The sequence below is a fragment of the Mercenaria mercenaria genome, chromosome 10, assembly GCF_021730395.1.
Source record: "Mercenaria mercenaria strain notata chromosome 10, MADL_Memer_1, whole genome shotgun sequence".
In the NCBI taxonomy this organism is placed as follows: Eukaryota; Metazoa; Mollusca; class Bivalvia; order Venerida; family Veneridae; genus Mercenaria; species Mercenaria mercenaria.
In genome coordinates, this window is record NC_069370.1 from 26121039 (window position 1) to 26146455 (window position 25417).

Consider the following 25417-nt stretch of genomic DNA (forward strand, 5'->3'; position numbering starts at 1 on the left):
TTGGCATAAAGTAAGAACGGCAACGTCACACTTATTTCGACTAGGCTAAAACGTGAAATTTCGACGTCATTTGCGTAAGAAGTGTGCATAATTGTACATCGGGTGAAGATCAACTTTTGCTGTTATTTACGTATGTTAACAAGGATGCAACTTGTTTTTGAAAATTTCGCTCATTACACCTTCTTCATCTTAACGTGAAGTAACACGTCCCTGCCGTCTGATGAGTTATTTTCCGCTCCTATTAACCTATACAGTGTGTGTGAATTAAGTTTAACACCATTCTAAAGTAACATTCCCATTATAAAGCGCCTTTTATATATATAAATAGTGGATCAAATATCTGTATGGCGCCAAATGTGACTATCCATGTTTGAACGGAAATGTGCATTGACGGGCATTGATAATGATATTTCTTACATTGTGTTGCTATTTCAGAAAAATGGATCCGAGCATTATTGTGGGCTTATCAATTGGACTTGCGGTTCTTGTTCTTATAATGTAAGTAGGTTTTATGTTTTTTAGGCTGAACTGAATATAGCACTGGATATAATGTACCGACTGTTCTACTGGGTAAATTATCTTTTACTGACGTAGAGACGAACTTTAAAAAAAAAAAAACATTTGTGTATAAGATTTCATATAACCACAAGTATTTTATGTACTGCTAATATCTCTATGTCTTTTTTTTTTGTGGGAGGGGTGGGGGGTGTTGGGTTTAACGCCGCACCGACACATTTATAGGTACGATGGCGAATTTCCAGATTTGATGGTGCAGAAAGACTCAAAATGCCCTTCCGTGAATTATTTCACCACGGGTAGGTACCTAGGTAGAACCACCGACCTTCCGTAAGCCATCTGGATGGCTTCCTTACATAAATAACCCAAAGCCCCATGCGATGAGGCTCGAACCCACATCGGTGATGGGCAAGTAATTTGAAGTCAGAAACCTTAACCACTCGGCCACTGTTTTCATGCCTTCAATCGTATAGACTGAAAGAAGCAAGGTCGATGACATAGGGGGAGTCCGGGTAAATTCGGACGATTTTTAACAGTTCGAGTTTGACAGGTTGCTGTGAAGGTAATTTTGATTCGCTGCTTGACAAACCCAAGCGGTAAGGAGAAAGAATATCTACAGATGCGATATCCAATCATATCTAGGTTTGTAATCTGAAAATGTTGTCACACAATCGATTTCATTGGCCCTGCCCTCAGTCGGCATAACTCGGACGAGGTAGGAAAATTCGGACATATTGTAGGAATAATTCGGACATAATAAAATACGTAGGAAAATTCGGACACAAAAATTGTTTTCAAAAGGCAAAATTCAAACCTCTGAAAAGTATAGATATTCATCATTATTTACATGCAGTCAAACCTGTCTATAAAGACCACCATCGAGAGAGTTTTTATTAGGAGGTGGCCTATATTCACAGGTTAAAATAAACTGAAAATATTAAAATGGGAAACAAAATATGCGGTCTTTAGAGTCAGGTGGTCTCTGTTCAGAGGTGGTCTTTAACACAGGTTTGACTGTAACTGTTTTGGTCAAATTCGAAAACAATATGTAGTACAGGGAGTCTGCACTGTCCCTTAAAATTGCATGTTCGAATTTTTCCTACTATAAGAAAACAGGTGTTTTAACTCGGACACTTAAACTTTTGCCTTATTTTAGACAATCCTTTGATTTTGGGAGAAAGCAACAGATATTATATTTTTAACATATTTATCTTCCATTTTAAATTAAAGTTAAAAGCAATACTATGATATTATGCCCGATACATGAATTGAATCCTCTTCGAAAAATTACCGCCTTCAAAGATATCTTCGCAGAAAGTATGAGTACTACGTCATTATTTCAGTTGTTACGTTATATCCGATATTAAGATGTTTGGTGACCTGATTGTATTTTAACGGAGACATATCAATTTCACAAAAGAGACATAAATTAGCCTTATCGGATGTGAGAATATATAATTATAGATTTGACTTTAAAACTGTACGAATTATGCCGATGTCCGAATTTACCCGGACACCCCCTATAGTTTTAGACATTTCATTTGAATTTGGAGTACACAAAAGACAACGTATTCCATATCTATTTGCATCTAAGGAGTAGTGTTTTACGAGAGGGACCTCACAGTCAAGAGGTTCCATTCAGCTGGATTGTGAAAGGGAGGTAGTCCTACAGATGGTCTATCCGTTCCTGAACTTAAAATTCTCTGCGGGGCACCTGCGGGCGCTTCACACCATGAAAAGCTACAGAGTCGCCATATGATCTGTAATTGTGTCGTTTTAAAAAAAAGTAAAATGTTGTTTTACACGAATAGTCAGTATGAGAACTTACGTCGTGTTGGACCATGTCAGATGATTTCAAAATGGCGGTCTTATTGCTTTGCTGCTAGAGTATCGCAGATTCAAGTGATAAAAAACCCACATATTTTGATAGAATTAGTAAGGCTATTAGGTCTCGCTAAACTGGCTTAGTTTTCAAACCCAGATGACCCAGTTATGAATTTATTGTAGATTTATGGCCGCTTGAATGTTATTAATGTTCTCTTCTATTATCTGACCTTTGAGATCTAGATAACACAGTTTCGAACTTGACATAGGTATCATAAAGACAAAAAATTTGCCAAATTTCATGTAGATAAACTAGAAACTGTAACCTCAAAATGGCTCAGATTAAGTTCTGAAAAAGTTGTACGTAGATCAGGTAGAAAATAAAATAATGGGTGTTTGGTACTAATGACATTTTCTCTAGGATATATGTTTGAGCTTTACAAATCCCAGCTGCAAAATCAACCACAAACATTTTGAACCGGATTCAGGTAAATCAGATACTACATGTGCATCTATAGTGCAAATAAGATTTTTCTAAGATCATAATCGTACTGTCGTGTTGTCACCATCGTACTGTCGCGCTTCGCCATCGTACCGTCGTACCTTTGCGCTTCGCGTTCACAGGGAGCAGACGCTGGCCCTAACGGAACACTGTAGTTTTCCTTTCACTAGTACATGGCATCTGCAGTTCAGATCGAATATATCGTGAAAATTTCTTGTAATAAATACATCTCGTTATTAACTTTAAAAAAATATCATCTCGAAGATTAACAAACTTGAGTTGTGTAAGTTGAAAACACATTCTTTTTACCACTAACGTCATATAACCTCAAACAATGTTGGGGAAGGGGTAAAGTTATATTATATTGCAAAAGTAGAAGTAGGTGACCCCTAAGCTTGGACAAACTATAAAAAATACGCAACAAGGTTACAAAACAAATACGAATAGCAAAACAAAACTACCAAAATAAACTCATTGAACAAGTAAACTCAAACACAATAACAGCGAAACTGTAGTTAAAAACTGCTAAAAAAACTAACAAACAAAACATCAGCTCAGACAATTCCAACACTACAAGACCAAAATACACAAGCATCTACAGACCAAGAAAAGACAGAATATCTTAACCGTTTCTTTTGCTCACAATCCACTATAGATGACACTAACAAGACTTTGCCACCATACCCATCCTCTACTACAGCTACCATATCAAATATTCTTGTAACACCAACAGACGTCTCTGATGCTATATCCCTCATTGATCCATCTAAAGCATGTGGTCCTTATCCCACCTAAAGCATGTGGTCCTTATCTCATCAGCCCAAAACTTCTTCGAGAAGGTAAAGCAGAACTTTCTGAACCTCTTTCACAGTTCTTCAACAAGTTATTGACGCATGCCTTCTTCCCTTCGCCCTGGAAACTTGCAAATGTTACTCCAATTTCTAAAAATCAGATCCTTCTAAACCTTCGAACTATCGATCGGTCTCCCTTCTTACCTGCATAGGCAAACTTATGGAACGTGGTATTCACAAATATCAACTATCTTACTCAAAACAATCCCATTACTTCTCTTCAATCAGGCTTTATCAAAGGTGGCTCTGCAGTGAACCAACTGGTCTATCTTCATAACGATATCTGCAATGCTCTCGATAACGGCAAAGAAGTTCGATCCGTGTTTTGTGACGTTTCGAAGGCCTTCGACATGGTGTGGCATTGCGGTCTTCTTCATAAGCTATCCTCTCTCGGTATTAAGGGCTTACTTCTGAACTGGCTATCCTCATACCTTTCATCGCGTAAGCAGTGAGTTGTGTACGCAAATGCATCTTCCTCTTGGTCGACCATTAACGCTGGTGTCCCGCAAGGACCTATTCTAAGACCTTTGTTATTCCTAACTTACATTAACGACATTGTTTCAAACATCGGTTCTAAAATTCGTCATTTTGCAGATGATACCAGTCTTTAAATCATCGTAGATGATCCAGCTTTAGCTAGTACCACTCTGAACTCTGATCTTGAAACATTCCACTCTTCAACCCATCAAAAACAGAATCCATGATCTTTTCAAGGAAACTCTCGAAAATACCAAAATCTTCGAACCGACATATTTTCCAATTTCCAATGCCCTCTAACTCTTAACGATCTACTGTATGGAAATGAACATCTATCATATAAACATAATATTTCCCTATTCACTGACGTACAACGATTTATCATTTCATCAAATAGATTCAATACATGAGCTGCGACCTCCCACACCTCCCCTCTCCCATCCCCAAACGACGACAAGAGACAATAGCATAAACATGCTCGTTAATTCTTTCACTCCTCATTCTAAACAAAAACTTCGTATTATACATATATTTTTACATTCGTATTCTTGCCTACCTAGCGGGGAAAGTATACATTTGTCCGAGCACGCGCCGGGGATAGATATTCCTGTCTTTCCCTAGGGAGAAACCGTGTCTAAAATAGCGTGCACTAAGTTGACGTCACATAGTATTGGCACCATTGTGACGTCATAAACTTTATAAATAATGTCAGGAAATACCCAGATCTATTTGTCTCCACGATCTTTCTTTGAACGTGATAGGCAAGAAAAATGATCTAACATGTCTGCCTGTGTAAGACAGCTGTTTTCCCAACCCTCTGGACAGCTTGGATAAAAAAACCTCGCTAACGCTCGGTTTTCCATTCCACACTGTCCCTCGGGTAGGGAAAACCCCGTCTTACACAGGCAGGCATGTAAGATCTTTATATTCTTGCCTACCTAGCGGGGAAAGTATACATTTATCCGAGCACGCGCCGGGGATAGATATCCCTGTCTTTCCCTAGGGAAAAAGCTTGTCTAAAATAGCGTGCACTAAGGTGACGTCACATAGTACTGGTACCATTGTGACGTCATAAACTTTATAAATAATGGCAGGAAATACCCAAACCTATTTGTCTCCACGATCTATTTTGAACATGATAGGCAAGAAAAATGATCTAACATGTCTGCCTGTGTAAGACAGCTGTTTTCCCTACCCTCGGGACAGCATGGATAAAAAACCTCGCTAACGCTCGGTTTTCCATTCCACACTGTCCCTCGGGTAGGGAAAACCCCGTCTTACACAGGCAGGCATGTAAGATCCTTATTTTCTGTTCTAAGTAGCTTGTTTTCCAATCTATTCGATTAATATTTTCTTTGTTTGTTTGTACTATTTTGATTGATGTTTTTATCAAACTTTGTTAACTTAAGGAGATAGGTTACCTTGTTACCAGGGTAAATTCAAATTAGTTGAACCGCAGCAGTTTTTTTTTGTACACAAACTCAATTTCGTTTATCTCTGTCCATTCAAGTTCAATTTTTATCCAGGTTTGAAGAACATGACCCTCCAAAGGTATTTTATATTGAAAGAAGAAAGAAAATACGGATCACTTTTCAGTGTATTTTGGTTTCATTGATATCCGTAGGCCTGCATAATTGATAATTTTACTAGTATGCGCGTTAGCTTTCTATTATAAGCTTAAATGTGTATGTCGCGAGGCTTGTGTTTCCATGGTAACGCATTTTCTCTCAATTTTAAACAACTATGTATAAAAACGGGGGTTTCGACGGCTTCAGTGCCATTCTGTTAATAACCAACATGGAATATTTGGGTAATATTATTAGCAAAATACCAAGCACTTTACATGGTACCCTATTTTTTCTTAAAGTTTAAAGTAACCATGGCAACAGCGATGTTTAAAATAGCTTATATCTTGCTTTTTATCGTAATTTCTTATAAAAAATATTGAATAAAATTATCTTTCTTGTTAATGTAGCTTTAAAACATATTATTTCTAACGTAAGTAATATTTTCGTGTTAGTTGCATTTATTCAAACAAATTCCACAGCTTAAAATACTTACAGCAGTATCCTTCGTCTGGCATTTTTCATGGAAAAATCGTTCAGCATGCTGCTATTGTTCCCATAGATATTGTTGAAATACAAATAAAAAGCCGAAGCTGTGTTCCTTAAATACACCAGTGTCAACTCTTTTGAATTTTTCATTTAGATATATAGGTCACGGGCTTCATTTCCATGGAAACATCAATTTAATTCAAGAAACCACAATTTTCTACTGAAATTTGAACAATTTTAGAGCTTAGTTTTAGCATATAGGTAACATATTATCAACGGAAACTGAAAAATAGGTATTACAAATCATATTGCCAGTTTTTTTTTATTTGAAGCGTTTCTGCGGCAATTTATTCATTATTTCCGCATTATTAAACCAATAAGCATCAGACTGGAGATATGTTCATGCTTTTTGTTTCCTGAAGAATGGTTATACAAACACATTTAGTTTGTCGTAAACGTCGTCGTAAATCGTCACGTTAGCTTCCGGTTGGGCATGCGCACATACAAATAGTAAGGTAACCTACCTCCTTAAATGTACTACTCGTGTTTCTAAATATATTAAACCAAGTATTTATAGGTCTCAGCGGCTAGACGTACAAATACTGTGAAACAACATACCAAAGTTATATAAATTTTTCTCGAGCCGATTTTTTATAAATTAGATTTTAAGGAAAAATTTGTAGCAAAAATTGATGTGAGTTTTTCCGTTCTGACGTAAGAATATCCTCTTTGACGTCTTTAGCTTAAATCTTATTTCGCTGAATTTTCTACCATTGAGTAGCATTTACTGCATGCAAAGTGGCAATTATTTTGTATTTTTCATTTATATGACATTCAGTGCGCAGGAAAAGAAAAATGTCAAGAGCACTCGGATCTGGGCGTTGCATGAAAAGTGACGTCAGGGACCATGTTTCTGACACACAATAGCAAAAAAAAAAAAAAAAACTCGAACAATATGGCGAAAAAGTAAAACCGGAACTCAATCGCATATATCCTGAATTTTGTACAGTATAAATTTCAGAACGAAATTCGGCAAAAAAAATGGCGCTTAAGACAGTTATGCGATGTGACATTTCGTTTTAAACATGTTTTTGAGTAAAATATTTGATCATTAGCAATTTGAAAGCACTATTTCTCGATGCGTACATGGCGCTAAATATCACGTCAACGTGACGTTAACATAATATTGTTGTGATGTTTATAGCATTGTTAGTCATATTAGAATTCTACATAAACGTATAACGATCCTAAAACAGTTAATTCAAAAGGAAATGACGTCAAAGTAAAAAAATCATCATCAACAACAACAAAAATTCCCGCGCATATCATGGTAATTTAATGACGCCGATGGACAATATTATAAGATTCTTTCACTAGTTGTAGGTGCAAATGGGAATTTCCGGCCTCGAGGGTACTGTTTAGGCGGTAACGAGGCTCCTGCCGAGTTACCGCGTGAACAGTTACCCGAGAGACGGATATTCCCATCTGCACCTACAACCAGTGATAGAATTTTTTTCTTGCATACCATATTCAAGAAATAATGATAATAATAAAATCATTCGAACGGCTTTCTTTTTAGAACGTTTTTTCCACAACAGCGTTTTTAAACAAAGCGCGGGAAACCAACATCCGTAAACAGGAAAGACGTCATGACGTGTCAAAGACAAATAACAATGTTAAGTTCCGGTTTTGTTTAATCAGTTGCAGCGTAACGTTATGAATTTATTTAACAAATAATCAAGGCGAGTGGTTTATCGTCTGATTTACCACGATCCAGAGTTCAGATACGTAGGAATTGAATCACGTTAGCCCGAGTGATTAAATACTGAAGCAGCTGAGCGATGAACCGTGGTAAATTAGACGATACATCACAAGGAGGCCTTGGTTGTTTTCATTCTGACATGCTCATTGATATATTTTAATAAATAATTTGCTGGACTTCATTTACGCGAGGAGTAATATATCGGGTGTCACGCGGCATTTTGACGTCATAATTGACGTCATAATGCTCTCTTACCGGTCCGCGCGTCAACCGTTGTTTATCGCAGAATATGCAGAGCTTGATTTTCTTCTTTATTTAACTTGAAATCAAATCGAGCCATGTTAGAATTAACCAATAATTAAGGCCTTCGCGTGGTTTATAGTATAATTTACCACGGTTCAGAGTTCAGATGCATAGGAATTGAACCACGAGTGCGTTAGCTCGAGTGGTTAAATACTGAAGCATCTGAACGAGGAATTTGACGTCATAATAGACGGTCGTAATGCTCTCTTAACGGTCCGCGCGTCCACCGTTGTTTATCGCAGAATATACAGAGCTTGGTTTCCTTCTTTTTTAACTGGAAATCAAATCGAGCCATGCTAGAATTAACAAATAATCAAGGCCTTCGAGTTGTTTATCGTCTGATTAACCACGGTTCAGAGTTCAGATGCGTAGGAATTGAACCACGAGGGCGTTAGCCCGAGTGGTTAAATACTGAAGCATCTGAACGATGAACCGTGGTAAATTAGACGATAAATAACAAGAAGGCCTTGATTGTTTTCATTCTGACATGTTCATTGATGTCATGCGGCAATATTACGTCATAATTGACGTCATAATGCTCTCTTACCGGTCCGCGCGTCAACTGTTGTTTATCGCAGAATATACAGAGCTTGATTTCTTCTTTGTTTAACTGGAATTCAAATCGAGCCATGTTAGAATATAAAATAACATTGTTTTTTTTTAATCGAGAAATATACTGTCAGGAACAAAAAGGAATTGTCAAGGTATTAGATTTTTATTCCGTTTTTGAAATAAAATATGAATAACTATATAAATCTTCTACATAAATACGTAGTTCGTAATACGTCATTTACAGCACGAGAGTCATCTTACACCATGGTGTGTAAGATGGATTTTTCCAGCACCGGTAAAAATACCGGAAATCCCCGTCTGGTATGCAAGAAATTCATTTACTAGCTTTTAGGCGTTTTATGCTAGAATGGCGTACAGTATTACAATTTTAATTTGGAACACATCCATGCATCGACCTGTAATCGATAAGATTCAAATTTCGCTTGACCTACGATTGATTAGTTTGGCTGGAAACGGCTATAACAACGCAGTGCAGCGTAAAAAAATAAAAATGAATAAAACAAAACAAACAGTTCGAAAGCTTCGGATTGACGGGGGTAGAACATAAGACTTTATATAAGAATTCAGCCGGGAATTTAAGATGTGTTCGAAAGATAGGGGGTGTTCGAAAAATAACGGTTCTAATCTGTAAGCAAAACTTATTCTGACCCAGACATTTGGTACTTCGAAAAAACATAGTTTTTCACTCTGATTCAAAATATCTAAATTTATATCTTTTTTTCCTATAAATTTTTGATATTCCACATTATACGCGATTTATTTACCTTCACAGGTTATATTTATTAACCCTGAATTGATTGCAAGGTGTTTAGATGCTTCGTAAGTGCTTCTATATATTGTTTAATTTGTTATTCCTCATTCTGTTCCGATGGTAGATCTAACTTTAGAATTGTTTCGCAACTAATTATTTTTCATTTCTTTATGACAATCACATATCCTATTTGTACTTTCTTGTTCTTCGCTGGATATTTGTTCATGTTTATATTATGTTTGTATTTTTTTCTTCATTAATAATTTCAGCTAAAGTGCAAGCTAAGTTTTTTGACATCATGGAATCAATACGTCTGTTAACCACCTCTATTATACTTAGAAAAAATATATAAAAGACGCATGTTAAACATGATCAAAAAATAAATAGAGGATATTTGTTTGTTTTTCGTGAAAATGGAATAGATAGAGGATATTTGTTTGTTTCAGTGAAATATCAATTTTATTTCACAAGTGAGCATCAGAAATTGATATTTTCACGAGTGACGTAGCCACGAGTGAATATGACTTTTTTTTGGTGCTCACGAGTGAAATAAAATTGATATTTCACTGAAACAAACAAATATCCTCTATCTATTTTAAAATATCAATTTTATTTCACAAGTGAGCATCAGAAATTGATATTTTCACGAGTGGCGTAGCCACGAGTGAAAATGACTTTTTTTTTGGTGCTCACGAGTGAAATAAAAATTGATATTTCACTGAAACAAACAAATTTTCTTTTTATTTCATATGTAAAACTCTATTTTTGTTGCGTAATTTATAAAAATGTCGAAAATCGCGGGAAAGATCAACAGAAAGCATAACACAAATGACGTCATTTTATCGACGTCATCGTCATTATGGTCCCGGGTATTCATAACGCCCGGTATACAATTTGACTTCAATTGCGACGGAGAACCGGAACAAGTTCGGCAAAAACAGTGAAAATCAAAATGATAATCTACTGTTTCAAAACTGTGGATTATCACTTTTATTTCACTGAGAAAACTCTATAATTCACTGGAAAACATAAAATAAATCTATATCTCACTGAGAAGTGAGAAAATTTCAAATATTTTCATGAGCGCGTATCGCGAGTGAAAATGTGAAAATTTTCTCACTTCGAGGTGAGATATATTCTATGTTCACGTAAAACAAACAAATTTTCTTTTTATTTTATGCTTGATTACGTTGAGATGTGCATTTTACAACAAATTTTAATCTCAGCGCGGGAAACAGACGCGCGTAAAAGTACATGACGTCAGACGTGTTGTGACGTTAGAAAGACGCACACGACATAAAGTTCCATTTTATTTTATTTTTTGCTGCATAACGTTATGAAATTCTCATTAAGTAAAATAATTTGAATCGAGAAATATACTATAAAGAACAAAGTGCGACTACAACTTTCATCCCGTTTTAAGCAAATACACAATGTACAAGTAGATCGGCATTTACAGTGAGTGATATGCAGTGAGTGATATGGATTATATCTCACTGATAAAACACAGTATTTCATCAGTTAGCATAAAATAAAGACTGATTTTTTAACCGCTTAACTGCACGAATGTGCAGGTTTAGAAATTAGTAGAAGCTCCATTATCTGTTTTTGTGTACAGTCAATAGCCGATTTTAAACTCCTTGAGGATCTTAGTTCAAACTTTTAAAAAGCAAAATTTCAGGTTTGACATCAAACTTGGAGCTAGTTCGAAGTGCGAAATCAAAATTTTCAGTGTAAAAGGCGAGCCATCAGCGAAAGTGAATTAAAGCTTGAATTAAATTTCCGGAGCTGTTAGAAGATCGAAATTCAAAATTGTAAAAACGTTTGGGGCGGCTTAAACTTTTTGACAGTAAGAAGAATGAAATTCAATTTAAAAGAAAACATAGAATTTTGAGCTGGAACGGAAATCAGAGTCAGCTGTAAGATCGAAATTCAAATATTTCAAGCTAGCATGTTAACTCGATTAATTTATGTTTCAATCTTCAAAGTGGTTCGAAATTCAAGGCCAGCTCGAAATCAGCTTTTTGAAAATTTGAAATTTCGAGCTATTCATAGGAAGACTGAAATTAAGCTTTTTCAACTTCTGGATTGAAATTCAATGTGAGGTCGAAATTCGTCTTCTTGAATACTAGTATTCAATCTAGGTTTAATACTATATCCAAACCGAGCTTTTTTTCCAACCAAATCTGAGCAGATCTGAAATGCAATATGCTAGATTCAAAATTTTATTTTCGATCTACTAGAGGTCAGTTTCAGTACCAGCTCGAAATTCGATTTGAATTTTGATCTTCAGGCTTCAATAACAGCTCGCTATTTACGTCTTGAAAATTTGAATTTCGATACTTTGGGGAAGTATATGCCAAAGAGTGAGAAAAAATGTACGGTCAGACAGGGGCTCAGACCCGGAACTCACTGCATATCACTCATTATTTTATCAGTAGGACATGAATATAAGAAGTGACAGACTCGTCCACACTCTGAGAGAAATGTTGTTCGCCTGTTACTTCTGACTATTGACAATAAATAACAAATACTGATTGAATGGGATAGTGCCGTGACTTTTATTATTATAATATCATTACAGAAATTAATGAAATATCATGGCATATTGTATGAGATGGAAGTATCATAAAAAATGAAAAAGCATGAAATGATAGATTTATAGCCAAAATGCATAGAAACAAAATAGGCAACGCTACGATGCTGAAGCTCTATTTATGATAAGCACACATATACTAGAAATAGAGGGGAAAGAATGCATTGTGCTAGCAAAAGCAGCTACCGAAAATCCGAGGCCAAGATGTTCAACGAATTCTCAACATCATGACAATTTGTTCAAAAACTTATCTGCATTTTTCTTGCATCCTCCTCTCTGTGGCAACTTTACTGGAAAACGCCAGCTCTTCAAACATGTGATGAAGGTATTGTCTGCTTAGTTGTTTGTGAAGGAATAAACCGGTTTGAAATATAAAATGATCAAATTGACCATGTCACCCCTCCGCCTCAACTAGCTCAGTTCTTGTATATACACTTATATAGTCGACTTGGCTACATGGTGGTAATATCTTTGAGGGTGGGTCGGACGACAAAACAATTTAATCAGTTCAATAATGGGTTTAATGATAGAATAACATGATGTTGTTTTACTACCAAGAAGTAATTGTAATCTGAAAATATAAAACAACAAATAGTAAACATAAGCGAGAAATAGTGAAACGTCATTTGACAGATGACAGCTGTCAAAATTGTAAACAAACGAGTGTTACAAGAGGTGTGGTGGCGCATAACTGACCGCTTTCGACACAGTAAATTTAAACTCGTGATAATGTATATCAGTACAATATTTTAGACACAGCAAGAAATATAATTGCAAAGTACAAAATTGGTATTTACCTGAATATATGTGTAATATAATTATCCAAAGATACTTGGCTTATTTTGCAGAGTATGAAAATATATATGTTTCAAAAGATTGACCTTTTGAGTGACCAGATCGTGATTGGTTAAAATAAGTCACATGCCAAAATATTGGGAAGATTAGTCTAGGAGGTCATGATTTATTTCCCTTGGACCATTCATAAGTATTGGAGTATTTTGGCAAAAGTATGGAACACCAGACGGGACAAAAACAGGAAAATGCAATAAAATAACCAAAACTTTAAAGAGAGTTACATGTACAGTACCGTTATTTTACCCTACGGCAACCACACCCGTGACCTGCTCGTGCGTGAAATTGATTAATCAAGGCATGTTATATTATAATGACTGGATTAGAGTAATAGAAGCAGAAATTATAGCTCTTGCGTACCTACTGAAAAATAACATAGATTTATTTCTCAAGAGAACATATTAAATTCCTCTGTTTTTATAGCTTTGCCGATCTACTTGTACATTGAGTATCGATTTTACATTATTTCCTTAAAAAGGGATGAAAATTGTAGCCGCATTTTGTTTTTTATAGTATATTTCTCGATTCAAATTATTTTACTTAATGTGAATTTCATGACGTTATGGAGAAAGAGTAAAATAAAATGGAACTTTATGTCGCGTGCGTCTTTAACGTTACAACACGCCTGACGTCATGTTCGTTTACATGCGTCTATTTCCCGCGCAAAGATTAAAATTTGTTGCAAAATGCATATCTTAACATAATTAAGCATAAAATAAAAACAAAATTTGTTTGTTTTTCGTGAATATGGAATATATCTCACCTCAAAGTGAGAAAATGTTCACATTTTCTCACTTCTCAGTGAGATATATTCCATATTCACGAAAAACAAATATCCTCTATTTACTGTTAGGGAACTTAAATTCCGTAAGAATGGACGGAAATATACGAGAATGTTCAAGCCTTTCAGATAAAGAAAACTAGATATGTGTTCATAGGAAACTGGTGCCCCAAGTTTCTGTTTCATTACTCTAGGTGAAATATTTTTAAGGTAAATGCAACACAACTTTTAAGTGTATTTTTCATTTGTCAAGAATCATGACTCTGGTATGGCTGAGTGAAATCCAAAACAGAACACCTAGTACACAAGTTCGCATGCTATTAATGTTTTATGACTCTATGTCAAGTACATTTTGAGATACATGCGACACAAACGTTTATGCTTTTATGCATATTTTTGATGGGCAACGGCCGTAACTCTGGTCTGACCGACAGGCCTCCCAAACAAAACCCCAGATGCACAAGTTCACATGCTGAATAATATTCACATTGTGTTTCATGATTTCGTATGACATTTTCATTTCCTTTCTATGCATATTTTGACTAAGTCAAGGGCCACAATTCTATTTTGGCTGAGTGAAATCAAATATAAATTCCAAGTTACACAACTTCACATGTCTTTAATGTTTCAAACTCCTAAGTCAAACGCTTTTTGAAATAATGTTTGATATTTCTTTTTATTATATACCTATGTAAATTCTGTAAAAAAATTCGTCTTGTATTTCACAATTAAATATGAACAGGCAGAAAAATGCCGTATTATACCTTTTAAATTCCGTATTGTACTTTACCGTATTGTATGCTGCCAGACTACTGTCATGAATATGCATGACCTGACACAGTTCTATAAATAGCGCACATAAAAACTTCACTTAGTTCCATTTTAATATCGATAAACATTAAAGATCTCGTTCAATAACAAAACAACAAACAAAAAGGTAGAGGTATATAATAAAAGGGTCATTATAACAGTAGCTTTAGATCTGGGATTTTGTATTCGGCTCTCGTGGATTTTGCAAGGTCGGATCACACTCGGCGCTTCTGATCTGGCAAAAATCCACTCGAGCCGAATACAGCAGCCCAGATCGGGCTACTGTTAAAATAACCCTGTTTTATTATCAGCTTGTTAAAAGTTAATCTTTTTTATTTTATGTTTTTCGGTGGTTTCTCGAAATATAACGGTGAATTATATCCTGATAAACTCACTGGCCACTCAGTGAAAATTATCAAATCTGATACCCGGATTAACGTCAAAAAGTTTACCGAGCGTACTGAAAGCCGGAAACAATATGACGATGACGTCGTTAAAATTACGTCATCTTTGCGATGCTTCCTGATAAAAATTCCCGCAAATTTCGACATTTTATTGAAATAAACACAACAAAAGTAGAGTTTTAGACATAAAATAAACAGAAAAATTGTTGGTATCGATGTAATATCACGGTAATTTCACTCGTGAACACCAAAAGTTGTTATTTTCACTCGTGGCTGCGCCACTCGTGAAAATATCACTTTTGGTGCCCACTCGGTGAAATTATAACGTGATATTACACCGAAACCAACAATTATCCTCTATACCATAAATGTAGGGATAACGCATGTTTTTTCCTGTTATAACATCTGCAGAATCCCGAGGGATTGGTTGGTACCAACGATTCACGAGGGATTCTGAAGATGTTATAACACGGAAAGAACATGCGCTAACGCTATTCTAGCATAAAATGCGTAAAAACCAAGTTAATGAATATGTTGTCCCTCAACGTCATTAAATTTCCATGAAATGCGCGGTAAAGTCTACGTTGTTTTTTCACGTTGACGTCATTTCCTTTTGAATAAGCCATTTTGGGGCCGTTATACGTTTACGCTTTGCCACGGAACGCGCATATATTAAAAGGAGTTATAATAGCACGTGAGCGCGAGAATCTTTCTGTTAACAGACGTTTTCTCTCTTGTTAAAACACTCCTGAAAATTGACAAGAACAGCAGTTTTAATATAGAATGGTTCTTCTTTGAATTATCGTAGACTCCAAATAACACGATTTCGTGAATAATAGCAGTCATTCTGACCTAACTCTGTGTAGATCTGATATGAAAGTAGACACTGAAGGATTTGACCCAGTGACCTTGTTTTTTTTTTTTGTTTAAACCAGATGACCAAATATCAAACTCATCCGACATTTTATTGAAGCAAACATTCGGAGTTTCGTTTAGACAGGACCAGAATTATGACATCTCGATTGTTATCAGTAAAAATATTACCGATCACGGGACGCCGCATGAGGACCAATAGCCGACTTCGTGCTATGAGGAATGATAAAGGCATATATATACACTAGATAGGAAAATGGCACACACAAAAAATCGTATAATGGCGGATTCAAACAGTCTTCTTTTATTTGGTCTGAAGAGCTATTTTCCATATTTTCTTTGCAATTTTTTGTTGAAATCTCATGACAGATCTATGCTTGACATTTTGGAAGCATTTTCATAATGAAATGATAGCTTGACAGAATTTCTCAGGGAATCTTAGGTCATACACCACCACTACAATTTGGGGTCTCAATTTTTTAGCTGATTTTGCAATTTGTGTGTTTGACTGAATTTTTTTTTTTTTTTGCATCAAACATGACCTCCAATTTTCTTTTGTTTTTATTCAGCACTGACAATATTCTTCAAGAAAATGTAAGTTACAGTGAGATCTCTGAAAAACTATAACAAAGAGGATTTTCAGATGAATTTTATTAACACTGATTGGTCACCAGTACTTTTATGTGATAATGTTATTGATGCATGGTCCAGTTTTAAATCCATATTTTTGTCGGTGATTAATAACATTGCTCCACTGAAAGAAGTAAGAATTAAACAAAGAACTGAGTCATGGGTTACTAATGAAATTTTACAGTATATAAAGGACAGAGATAAAGCTTTTAATGCTTATAAGAAAGCCAAAACCCCTGAAAGTTATGTTTAGAAATAAAATTTAGCATCTTATATACTGTGCTAAAAGAGACTTTTTAAAAAAATTCTATTGTTGATAACGAAAATGATTCCAAGTCTTTGTGGAAGACACCCAAGGAATAAGGTATGCCATCTATAAAAGGTAACAGTTGTTCTGGAAATATTGGGTTGAATATTGATGGTGACATTGTTCTTGATAAGTTAAATGTTGCAAACCATTTCAATACTTTTTTTTTACAACTGTTGCATCAAATCTTGTCAGTAAATTGCAAAAACCATTGGGACAGTTTGGTAAAGATTTTGTTGCTAATTTCTATTTTAAAAAAGGTGTTGTCCACAATAGTTGTTCTCAGTTTTCCATTGTTACAGAAAACAAAAGTATTGAAATACTTGAACAAACTCAGTGTTAGTAAGGCCACAGGGCTTGATGGTATTCCATCACGTTTTGTCAAAGATGGAGCATCTGTTATTACTTGTCCACTTACACATGTTATTAATTTGTCTATAATACAAGGAGTTGTGCCAGACGATCTGAAAGCTGTCCGTGTTGTTCCTTTGTATAAAAAGAGTGTTAAAACTGAGGTAGGAAACTACAAACCTGTATCAAAATTCCTGTAATGGCACAGAAACAAAGCTTGATGAAATAAATTATCAAGAGAGCAAAACAAGCCTTCTTGGCGTTAACCATATGAAGTGTATTTCTAGTGCGCATGCGTGCGATTAAATCCGGGTAAGTTAGAAGAAAAGAGGCCCGTCTTCCAATAATTAGTTGTTAGGAAAAATGAAAATGATACTTGGTGTTAAATGTTATGATTGATGAATATATTATGGATATATGAACAAATGATAAAGGACACAAATATAGTAATATAGGCGATGTTCACATATAAATCTAGACATAAAATTCATACAAACAGGGACATATAACGACACAACACAATGACATACCAATGAGCTATATACAATACTATGTCGGTATATTACCCTCGTGACACTAAGTTATTTCAAAATCCATTTATGGATTGAAGAGTTACAGCTCGGACAAGAATTTACCGGACGCACGGACGCACGGATGGACGGACAGTGCGAACTTAATATGCCCACCTTCGGGGGCATAATTGTGACAGGAAAGGCCGTACCGGCGACAGTAACCATCAGAACAAATCAACACCCTTTACAATATTTACAAATTTATTTACAAAAGATGATTATTAACAATGAATAGATATGAAAAGAAAAAAAAACTGATTATAAGAAAGAAAAAAAAAAAAGAAAGTTCAGTATCTCTAGATACAAAAGTTCTTATAGTCCATTCTAATCTGACGTGACACAGGTCTTTAATGTAATTGTGAACTTTAAGTAGCACAAACAAAACATAGCTTCTAAATTCAAAATACAGTCCCTTTAAACCGTGAATACGTTGATTCCGTATTGGCTCCCTATGGTGGTAGGTGATTGCATCCCTGAGCTGACTTCAGAGGATAACAAAAATCATCGTCTTTGCGGTTTACGGCACAACCATGGGACGTAAGCTCTGCGCTGGGAATATCACATCCAGGCGAGTGAAGACAAGTGAACCTCGGGCATTGTACTTCCGGGTTATGACATCACCAGGAAAATCGTCTGGCGGAAGAAGCTAAAATATATAACATATGGTAAGCACCATAGCAAAACAAATAAGTCAGGGCATAAAACTGCTCCTTTGGGTACACCATACCTCCGTAGGCTCCCATAAATAATACGTGCTACTTATACAAAACATATGTGCTACTAAGTTCATACGTCACATGATTAAAATACGTCACTTATTACTTCCATTATTACAAAGATTACTTACTTAAAGATTAAAGTTAAAGTATGAAAAAGATATGAAAAGTTTATGATGAAACATTATAGATACGGACATGATAAACTGCAGCTATTATTTACAACTACAAATTAACAAAATTCAATGTAAATCAAACGTTATATGAGAGTTGGCATCCATATAATATCTAATGCCATACACTACAACGGACATTAATTAGATGTGCTATAGACTGGCACACAATTACAGATTACAATAATATATTACAAACATGGCACTAGACTTGCCATATAGATTTATACATAACCATACAATGCAGTAATGGCGTTCCATAATTAACAAAATGTTTGACATAAGTTTTTGAAACAAAGTACTTTATAAATATCATGTTACAAATTTCAGTATAAATTTTACATCTTATATAAATGAAACATTTTAGATTCCTCTTTCCAAATAATTTACAAAAGTCTGAAAAATTTAATAAATCATCCTGACATACCGAAACTAGCAAAAATCATATGCCGAAAAGTAAATGTTACAGAATTCTGTAGAATGAACAAAAATTTATCCAAAAAAAAATCGTAATGCAAAAATCATACAAAAATCTAACAAATAAATTTCTTACCTCGATCGAGCATAAATTTCTAGCAAGAAAATAATTCAGACATAGATTCGTCTATAAAGTCGGAAGGTGGTGTGCGCAAGGCATATCTAGTCCAGTCTATTTAAAGGATAATGTCCCGCCAAATACTAAATTTCATGGGATTCACGGTTAAGCCGTGAGCTATGACTATTGTCATTTTCACGGGATTCACGATATAGCCGGGGAATCTAACTACTTTGGCGCGAATTTAAATTGACAATTTGAGGCCCATTATAGTGGTTTTGGGGATAAAAACATAAATTACTGAAGTTTATAAAATATCAACTTTCTTATTACTGAACAGAATTCAATGAAATTTACATGGAAATTTAAGTTATGAAATACAGAAAAACATGAGAGGTATTTCATGCGTGAAATCTGACATTTACCTCAATAACTCAAAAATTTACAAAAAGATGATGCAATACCTGCATTTACAATACAGATAAAATAAGGCCCGTATGTCAATTTGTGACAATAATAAAGAAGAACAGCTATTTAATGTGTTGTAACCTAAAAACGAGTGCATGATAATTCTGACCAATTTTTATCCAACGATGAATTGTGGACAATGACTGTAGAAACGGTCAGAGAACAATTAATTAACGTATGGTTCGTGTCTATAACACACGAGAATTCTTAAAGGAAATATCACTGCCCATTACCACGTCTTTTTTTATTGTACCAGTAATGAATGGCAGCGATTCCGCCGCTGACTAAATAAGACTGTCAATTAAGATTCATTTGTAATACCCTGGCTGGTATTGCATGCATGTATCAAGAAATGTTCTTAATCAAAACTAAGAAAAAGAGAGTTATTGTGTGTACGTAATTTAGGATCGTGTGCGTGTGAGATGTAGGACATGCTAAGTACGATAATGACATTAAATAAAGCACTATATCGACCATATTTCTAATCTGATATCACACTGATTTAAATTAGACGTTAATTGCAAGCTATAATGTTCTTGACTGTGAATATGCTTTAAACGTGATGTCTATCCTAGACCAACGTATCTAATGGAAAGCATTATTAAAGTTGTATTTTACGTGACGCATATTTTACTCATGGGCATTTTGTATGTATTGGTTCTACTTTATCTTGACATAATAGTATTCTTCTTATTCTTGGTCGTCTTTTTATCACACTAGAATGCTCCTCTTCGATTTTGTTTAAATTCTGAAATGTATTAACAACATAATTGCCTAACTTTGTGAAAAGTTTCGTAAATATACTGTTAGTGCTTTCGAGTGTCGTTAGATGTTTATACAAGTTTTCTTTCCTACCTAAAACTGGCTTGATACCTGGCGTAAAATGTAAAATACCAAAAGGGCATTTAAGGTTCAGACTTACAACGGTGATTTGTAGGGGTGACTATTGAGGCCAATTTTGACTATTGCAATACTATTGATATTGCTTAAAAACTATTGCGATACTATTCTATTGCAGGTTACTATTGCGATACTATTGCAATAGTTATCGGCCATCATATTTTATACAGTAAAGCTACCAACTGGCATTGTTACACAGTGTAACAGATGGCACTGTTTATAATTGCTGTTAACACACATTGAGATGTTTGTATAACTGAAACGGACAGAAATAATTCTAACATTAAGTATTTCTTGCCTTCCTTGGCTTTGGAACAATAAGTAAAACAATAAACCTATGCAAGGTATACTCAAACGAATCGGCCATTTTGTTGCGAATGTCAACATATTTAATAACCTAAAGCATCGAAAAAGACGAAAATGAACGGATCGGATTAAGGTGTACCAGCACTAAATGAAGGGCCCTACCGAACAGTTTGCTGTATAATACAAATAGCCGTCTTTCTCTATGTCCATAGTACATTTTCTCATCTAAAATTTACAGGTTATTTAAACATGTTTAATCAAAGTTTCTAAGAAACTAAATTTATTAATTATCTCCCAGACTTCTCAGTCCTTTATGGTAGTTTAATTCCGTGAGGGTAATTATTGTCAATAAATGGAGACATAAACATTTTCCGAGGCGCAAATGAAAGCTGGCTCTGTTTCTTGGTTTATAAATTATAAATTATTTCTGTATTTACTAAAATTTCAAAACTATCGAAACTATCGATTGTTGAAGGAACTATCGGCGATTGTTATTGGATCGTGACTTTACTATCGATGCATGCTATCGGGACACTTAGTATCTCAATGCATCGATAGTTCGATGTATCGTTACACCCCTAGTGATTTGCGATGTCACAAACCTGAAAATGAAAGTTACAAATGTCAAAAACGACCATTATTGCTACATCTATATATGGATGGGTTTTTAGTTATATCGGCCGCTGAAATGATAGATTTTGTGCATCTCCTTCCTCGAATTCTATTAATTCTTCGATCTTCCATTTTCAGATTGGTTTTCAGTTGCAAGTTTGCGAAGAAAAATGAAAAGGTAAAATTTTCTTTACGGTCACAAACCACTGAATGCATTTTAGTATGTCTAACCTGTTGTGGTACTTGAACCGCGATCCTAGACATACCGAAGAATATTCCTCCGGCCAATAATCGATAGCGGTCAGATTTTCTATATAGAAATAAGAAGGGCATGTACACATTTTACTTAATAACCAAATTACTAAAAATAAGAAACCTTAGGTGCAAACATATTACCAAAGTTCAACATTTGATTCATCACAAGGTTTTTTTAAATTAAATTTTATCTTAATTTTTGATTCGTTCTTCGCATGAAGTTTGATGCCATCATTTCGTCATTTTTTCCCTTCTTTGTTTCCATATAAAATGTGCAAAAATCTCATACATGCGTTTCTTCAAAGCATTTTTTTGTATAAAACCATTGATATGAAAGCTTAGGTGCAAGAACTTTCCTACTCTCATTGAATTTATCTTTTGAATGATATTTATTTCATTTTTGTGAAATAAAAATTTGATTCGTTCTCAGACGGTTTATTTCCACTAATTTCGAAGAAAAATTAACTTCAGCGCGAAGTTGTTGTTGTAGCGTCATAAGCAGACGATTTTATAGTATGCCGCGTGAACATGCGGTATTGTGATCAAAAGGTTTTAAAGTAATGATTTAATCATTTAATGTAAATTTACTTCGCGAGTAATTCATTTTGTGTTAATATCACAAAAACAATATAAGATAAATATTGCATTTTAATATTTCGGTTCTAAAAAGAAAGAGATGCGCATTTCTTCTTATGTTGTTGTTCTCACCTTATTTCATATACATTTAAATATCAAGTGTCAATTATGCCAATTATGTCAATTAAACATTAAAAGAGATAGCTTTCCTATCGACCCTTGGATCACAAATGCAAACTGTCGTAAAAAAGTAAAATACAGAATTTTTGTACATATTTTACTTAATAAATTTGAGTAAATAAATTTCAAGGTCCGCCTTGATCAAATTAAAGCTGGAAAATATGTCCGGAGCATTTTTTTGGTGTACAAGAATGTTTTTGCAATGCGAATAATATCTGCATTTAAAACAGAATTGAATTTTACTTCAGTAACTTAATGATATATTTTTGTTTCGTGAACATTTTACCTGGTTTCATGATCTTTTCAGTTATCATAAATGTCGTCGTGATTAACTTACTTTCATAATTTATTGTACATGTTCAATTCAAAATAATTTTACATGAAACAAATTTCTATATAGAAGTAATAAAATGTTGTATGCATCACGCATAAATACTTTTTATTGGACCTGTAATAAAACTTGCCAATTACCTCTAAATAAGGAACGTTAAAACAACACAGACGATTATAATACTGATAAGGCTATAATTGCGTTTTGAATTTAATACGGGTATTTGTTTTGTAGTTACAAGGTAAAATTATCATGCGATTTTAATCTTTTGCATATTTTTTTATTTTGCAAACAGTTTTAATATATTGGTGGAATATGTGTAGTTATATTAAAATGAATAATGTCTGCCTGGATACGGCAAAATACCTGTACCACGCTGATTGCCACTATCTTTTTTTTTTTTTTTTTTAAATTTTACAAACATACCATAATTTTCGATTCATTAAACTTCCTATTTTGTCTATATGTTAAGAATTACTGAATTGATATACGTGTGATGTTCAACCATTGCAGATTAAAATAATTCAAAACCTACACCTGTGTAATTATAAATTGTAAACAGCTGTTTAAAAAAACAACAACAACAACAACAAAATAACTTACGTATGTATTTTTGTGACATAAGAATGGACGTGGTAGTGGCAGCAGGTATAATACATATCAATCAGACAATTTTAAAATATATTCGTCAAGTTTATTAGTATTTTGTGACTTCCCTGTTTAATATTTGTCTTTGTTTTCCTTTTTTTGGACAAGAATGTGTTATGGCCGTAAAAGTTATAAAATCGGATAAAACATGGTTCGATCTTCTTTTTTTTTTGTTGTGTGTGTGTGAGGGGTGGGGGGGGGGGGGGGGGGGGGGGGGGGGGGGGTTGAAGGGGCGGTGGTACCTAGGTCTTTTACACATATTATACTTAAAGACAGCGTTATTTAAAACAATGTAAAATCAGATCATATTTCTTAAATATATATGTCAGATTTTATTTTTTAACGACAGCATATTTTATATATGGGAGACGCCGTAAAAATATCAATGCTAGTGCTATATAAATATAAAAGGATGTGCTAATGGGTACGAACCTCCTTTTTTCTAGAGATTAAGGGTCATTACATTTCAGATTTGGTTGAAAATGAAAAAAATAAATAAATAAAAGACTTCATCGATATTTGCCTTTAACTTGAATCTAAATGGTTTACAGATAGCAATGTTCAGCCGATTTGTTACATTGTTTTTCGAAAACATGTTAAAATATACATTCTTCTTATATAAGAATATGTATGAAAATAATTTTATATGAAAATATGGTTTTTATTGCTGATAGATATGGTCTATTGATATAAAAATAAATTTAATTATTATAAAATAACATGTTAAAAATGCTATGGTTCAGAAAATTACATATTGAACATTCATTTGATAAAAATGACTTCTTTTATTTCTAATGAAAAATCCCTTTTCCATAATTTGTAACTCCAGTGATAATTGAAGCTTGTTTAATTATCTTATGAAAAACCTTCCCTTTTATTACACTTGATATTGAAATAAACATCCAGGTGACAATACCCGGAGGCAGTAGATGTCGACATCGCAATACCGGTCACCTGTTACCAATATATGTTACCAATACCAAATAGCTGTTGTCTCCCCTGATATCGATTTCCTGCAATATCGGTCATGAGGTCAATTCTTCCTCATGGACATGGTCAGTACAAGTCCCCTTTTGACATTGCACAGCAGGCACTAACACGGCATATTTTGATATGTCCAAAGCACGTGATATATGCAATGTTATCATCAGCTCTGCCTGGCATCCTGGTAGACGAATTTAATTCGCCGTTAGTTGCTCTGTTATTTAACCAAATGTTTTGATTTAATGCGCATGCGCTCTTTACGTGTGGCAAAAAGGCCTCCAGTGCCGTAGTCAGACACAAATCTTAACCTAGGCAATCTAGGGGGTCCCGGATGCCCCCGGAATTTTTTCCCCAGGAAGTCTTTGGTGCGGTCTGGAGCACTCTCATACTGTGTTATATCACATTAAAAATCGTCTGTCACAGTTACTTTCATATTTTAAGAAAAAGATATATTGATATCAAGGATAATTGGGGATTTATCCTAGTCTAATTATGGTCGGATACAATCATTTTTGTAATTGAAAGGCAATAAAATCAGAAAATCATCAGTTAAGACACGTCGATGACGTAATTTTAATGCAATAATGTTTTGTAGCGTTTCTGCGGCAATTCATTTAAGAAATAATTTATAGCAAAACAGTGCTTTATCACTACTTATACACGATGGGCGTAATAATTTCACGAGGGCGTAGCCCTCGTGAAATTATTTCGGACGACGTATAACCGCCCGAGTGTATAAATAGTGATAAAGCACTGTTTTGCTATAAATTATTTCGATTCTAATATGTTCTTTATTGTAAAATTTATATCAAATATGATGGAACTGTTTCTTCGCGCAAGCATGGCGCCAATAGTAGGTATTTGTTAAAACACGCCAGGACCGGAAACGGTAATACGTCTTGCGGCAGAATTCAGTTCGAGCGAAAATTATTGCGAATTATTCA

General features: G+C 34.6%; 1 protein-coding gene across 1 annotated transcript in view; it reads left to right on the plus strand.

Moving 5' to 3' along the window:
- Positions 1–25417, plus strand: part of LOC123559594 (uncharacterized) — an 80688-nt gene that overhangs the window by 23989 nt on the left and 31282 nt on the right. Inside the window, exons 2-3 of the mRNA XM_053516832.1 lie at positions 436–498; positions 21638–21677. Of these exons, the coding sequence (XP_053372807.1) occupies positions 440–498; positions 21638–21677 (99 nt within the window). The 5' untranslated portion in view covers positions 436–439. The remainder of the gene's footprint in view (positions 1–435; positions 499–21637; positions 21678–25417) is intronic.